The sequence below is a fragment of the Olea europaea genome, unplaced genomic scaffold, assembly GCF_002742605.1.
Source record: "Olea europaea var. sylvestris unplaced genomic scaffold, O_europaea_v1 scaffold1955, whole genome shotgun sequence".
Classification (NCBI taxonomy): domain Eukaryota; kingdom Viridiplantae; phylum Streptophyta; class Magnoliopsida; order Lamiales; family Oleaceae; genus Olea; species Olea europaea.
Genome location: NW_019237393.1, coordinates 345,658 through 350,401, shown reverse-complemented (window position 1 = coordinate 350,401; position 4,744 = coordinate 345,658). Strand labels below are relative to the sequence as shown.

Below are 4,744 nucleotides of genomic sequence, written 5' to 3'. Positions count from 1 at the left end.
GATAAGGACAATGATTGTTTTAAATTGTTCGTAAGAAATTTGGATTTTGGTTCGCTATGTAGCAAGCCCCAAGCTGACAGGGTTTCTAACATAGCTTGGGCAAAAGATGGACAGGCATTACTCTATGTAGTTACAGATGACAATAAGAGGCCTTTTAGGTTGATATTGCTGGTTTTGCTGAAATAACTGTATTTTATTATGGTCCCATTTGTTTCCCATTCTTTGACCAAAAAAATGAAAAATATGACCGTTATTCATCAAATTAAGCCACTATATTTGACTTTCTCTCTCTTGTGTGGTCCCATAACGACTGTATTTTTCATTCTCATTTTTATAAGAATGGGAATCAAACAAGGGCTATTGGATACCTGGAGACGAAATTGATGTTTGGTTGTTTTCAGGTTATATTGTAGCATGCTTGGATCTAATGGAGAAGATGTGTTGCTTTTAGAGGAACCTCGAGAGAATATTTATCTGAGTATAAGACATACTAAAGATTTTAGGTTTTTGACTCTGAATACATTTTCAACCACATCATCCAAGGTATTTTCTATAGAAATATTTTGGATACTCTTTCATTGTTTGCTACTGAACTGTTGTTTTATATTCGTGACTCTTTTAGGTCTTTCTAATAAATTCAGCTGATCCTTTGTCTGGGATGACACTGATTTGGGAGTGTGAGGCACAAGCCCACTGCATTATTGAGCATCATCAAGGGTATCTTTACCTTTTCACAGATGCTGCAAAGCAGGGTCAGCCTGTTGACCACCATTATCTCCTACGTAGTCCTTCTGCATGTTCACACAGTCCAAGGAAGTGGGAGGTTAGCATATTTTTGCTGTTAATTAGGTATGCTGATAGGCCCCTTTCCGGAGATGCAGAGTTGAACATTGAATTGTAATTATTTGTGACCGAGAAAAGATAAAGAGGCAGAAAATTTATTTGAATGTGAAATGTATTGTTGTAGCTGATTGTACTGTTTATGCAATTACAAATAAGAGATGAAGAGATGTACAAATGTCCCAGGCACTTGAGAGGCCTGTGAACTCACCACAAAAATAACACACACACACACAATCTGGGTGAATGAGTAAAACTTCCTCCCTATTTATAGTTAGCTGGTGCCTCATTTATTCTGGAAACTTCTCCCGCTCTTACAAACTATCCAATTGATAGAATATAAAGTCAGATACAAGTTCTCAAGTAACTCCCATGCTTCATGAACTCCTTTATTTGAATTTATATCCTAACAAACTAACCGATCATGATAGGATATTAATTCAGGAAACTTATCATCCTCTAACAAATTAATCAATTGATAAATTTGACCCTCCTGCTGCATGAACATGTTTGTTTTCCCATGTGAAATAGTTGCTTGAGCTTCCCATCAGCCCCTTTTGTCTGTTCTTCCCTTTTTTCCCTTCTAGCATAAGTAAATAGGATTGGTGGCATATCATATACATGCATGTCTTAATTATAATGAATCTTATGTAGGTTTTACAGTCAACCCTCATCTTTTTACTTGATCTTTTGCAGAGTGTTTTTGTTGATGACCAAGAGTTAATTATTGAAGATGTTGATTTTTGTGACTCGTATTTGGTACTCATTGTAAGGGAAGGTAGAAAATACAGGCTTTGTTCGGTTTCTTTACCTTTATCCACTGCCAAGGTAATTTTATTTTTTGACTTATTAAAATCATTGCAATTCCTCTATTTGTGTTATTGGCCGTTACTACTTTATCTTGTGTCCATTCATGTTGTTCTTACTAGATATTTAATACTTTTCATATTTACTACTGTTTCTCTGCCATATAATTGACTGTTCAGTTATCTATAGAAAATCCTTCATGTAGGATAATTATGGATATCATTTACAAAAAAAATTGATGCAAGTCTGTACTTGTACAGTCTGGCATTATGTTTTTCACATGCAGTCGCTCTTTATAATTGTCCTAATATAATATGACTTAATTTGCTTTCTTTTGTTGACTTGGCAGGCATCACTTCATCTCAAAGAGCTCAATCCTCAGTTTTTGCCCATTCCAGATCATGTTTCTCAAATATTGCCTGGGCCAAACTACGACTACTATTCTTCAATCATGCGCTTTATGATAACATCACCTTTGGTATGTAAATCATATATTACTTTTCTTTTCTGCTCCTGTTTGGCAATCTTCTGCTATAATCAATACAATTTTATTGAAGAAAGGTTTAGTATGTTTTACCTTAGTCGACTTGTTATCTTAGTTGACAATGTCATCATGTAGATCAAGTTTACTCGAAAGAAGCTAAGAAAATACTGAAAACAGTTCGGGGCTTTTTTCTAATGGGGAAGCTTGATAGTTTTGTTGAGCAGCTTTAGAAAAAGATGACCCCCTTAACAACTTTTCTAATGTATTGAGTTTCCTAAATTAACAAATTAATATTTTTTATTCTGTATTGAAGTTTGCATGTGTAGGTATGGATATCATAATTATAGGTAAAAGTAGCATAAACTTGGCATTCGTTGGTGCATAGTTTACACAACTAAATTTCTACACAATGAACTTCTCTTCTATTGGAATTGTGAAGTAAAGCAATGAGTTACGGGGGATCAGTTTTATCAGAATATGGCACTTTACGTATTCTCTCCTTGGCTGGTGACATCTTTTCCATATCTCTAGTTCAAGTGCTGGTTATTTGTAGACTCTCTGTAGTTAGTCTTACAAACTTCACTGCATCCATGAGGGTGACTATGCATTTATAACTTAGACCAACAATGTGGTAGATATAAGATAATATCTTTCATATGTATTGTATATGATCACCATGGATTAGTGTGCAATGTCCGGCTGATAAATTACGTTGTTTAAGGTATCAATGATTTGGGTGTTCTTTCATTGCTCTCTGTTAATAAATTTGCTAAATTTTTCATTTATTTTCCACAGATGCCAGATGCAATAGTTGATTATTATATATCAAATGGCAAATGGAATATTATTCAGCAACAGAATCTGCTCCACGAAAGAACAAGAGTTCTATATGGTTCAGCATCTTCTGTTAATGTCTTCAAAGACTTCTCTAGCTGCAATGCTGGAGAAGATCACTCGTGGAATGATCTCTCCGAGTATTATGCTTGTGAATATTATGATGTCTCTTCACATGATGGGGTTTTGGTTCCTTTGACCATAATATATTCTCATCATAGGAAGAAAAGCTCCAAGAGTCCTGGATTACTTCATGGACATGGAGCTTATGGTGAGATACTTGACAAACGTTGGCGCAGCGAACTGAAAAGCCTTCTTGATCGTGGTTGGGTCATTGCATTTGCTGACGTTAGGTTGTTATGGATCAGTTTATAATTTGAAGTGTTATATTTAACCTTTGCGACTCAGAAATCTTATTTTATCTATGCATTCATGAACTCTTAGTTGATTTTTTCTTAGCAAGACTTTCTCTCTATGTTTCAATTACTTGATATTTGTAAGGGTATCTTTGTTATAGCATTTTCTAATTTATGCATACCCGAAGAGAACTTGTTATTTTTCTATATAAGTGATTTAGGGAACTACTTAGCGCTTTTACCTATGATTCTCTTTATGGTTCTAATTTCCAGAGGTGGAGGTGGTGGGGGTAGAAAATGGCATCACGATGGCAGACGGACGAAGAAACTGAATTCTGTTAGAGATTATGTATCGTGTGCTAAATTTCTGGTTGAGGAGGAAATTGTGCAAGAAGGAAAACTGGCTGGATGGGGATATAGTGCTGGAGGATTGTTAGTTGCTTCTGCCATTAACTCTTGTCCAGATCTGTTTCGTGCTGCTGTTTTGCAGGCAAATTCTTCAATCGATTTACCATTTTTCTCTGTTGATGTAGTAATTTGCTCTGGCCGTATTGCTTTCATTTTAGTTGTAAACGTGCTGGAAATTTGGCAATACAAATCTTCTGTTAAGCTTTTGTTTTTAGGATGCATAAGTTGCTCATAATCCCATAATTGACTTCCTTCTGTTTCTTGTTCAGGTCCCCTTTTTGGATCCAAGTAGTACACTAGTGAATCCTATTTTACCGCTAACACCTGCCGACTATGAAGAGTTTGGGTACCCTGGGGATGCACAAGATTTTCAGGCTATACGTCAATACTCCCCCTATGATAATATTCAGAAAGACACACTGTATCCCGCTGTTCTGATAACATCATCTTTTAATACAAGGTAACTTCAACCCATTTTGTTGATTTCCTGCCCAGCCTCAAGACAATTTGTGTGTTGTTTAAATGAGAAAAATGTGGAATGTTTAGAGACAATAATCATTGAAATGTGTCACTGTTATACTCTGGGCACCTGGAGTTGTGATTTCACTCTCATTTTTAAAAAGTCATAGAACATGCATTTTCAAACATGTAGTTTTACATTTATCGGACCAAGCTTCAATATGTTCAGGTTCGGAGTCTGGGAAGCAGCAAAATGGGTTGCAAGAGTACGGGAATATTCTATATATGATCCTAGACGTCCGGTTCTGCTTAATTTGACAACAGATATAGTCGAGGAGAGCAGATACTTGCAGTGCAAGGAGTCAGCAATGGAGATGGCTTTTCTCATTAAGATGATGGATTCATAGTTACAAATACAACACATTATATGCTATTCCAGTTTCACCATGAGTATGCAAGTTGGTGGGATGTTTCATTGATGTGGAATATTTGGATCCCTCGTACTGGGGATCTGATGGGAAGAACTTTTGTTCGTTTTAATGAATTATGAATAGAG

At 35.9% G+C, this 4,744-nt stretch overlaps 1 protein-coding gene across 1 annotated transcript; it reads left to right on the top strand.

Moving 5' to 3' along the window:
- Positions 1-6: 6 nt before the first annotated feature.
- Positions 7-4,744, top strand: LOC111379236 (protease 2). The gene is made up of 9 exons (XM_023002579.1): positions 7-158; positions 402-543; positions 623-823; positions 1,537-1,668; positions 1,997-2,125; positions 2,927-3,318; positions 3,595-3,811; positions 3,999-4,189; positions 4,418-4,744. Exons 2-9 carry the CDS (start codon positions 415-417, stop codon positions 4,593-4,595), a joined length of 1,569 nt encoding a protein of 522 aa, XP_022858347.1. The 5' UTR covers positions 7-158; positions 402-414; the 3' UTR covers positions 4,596-4,744.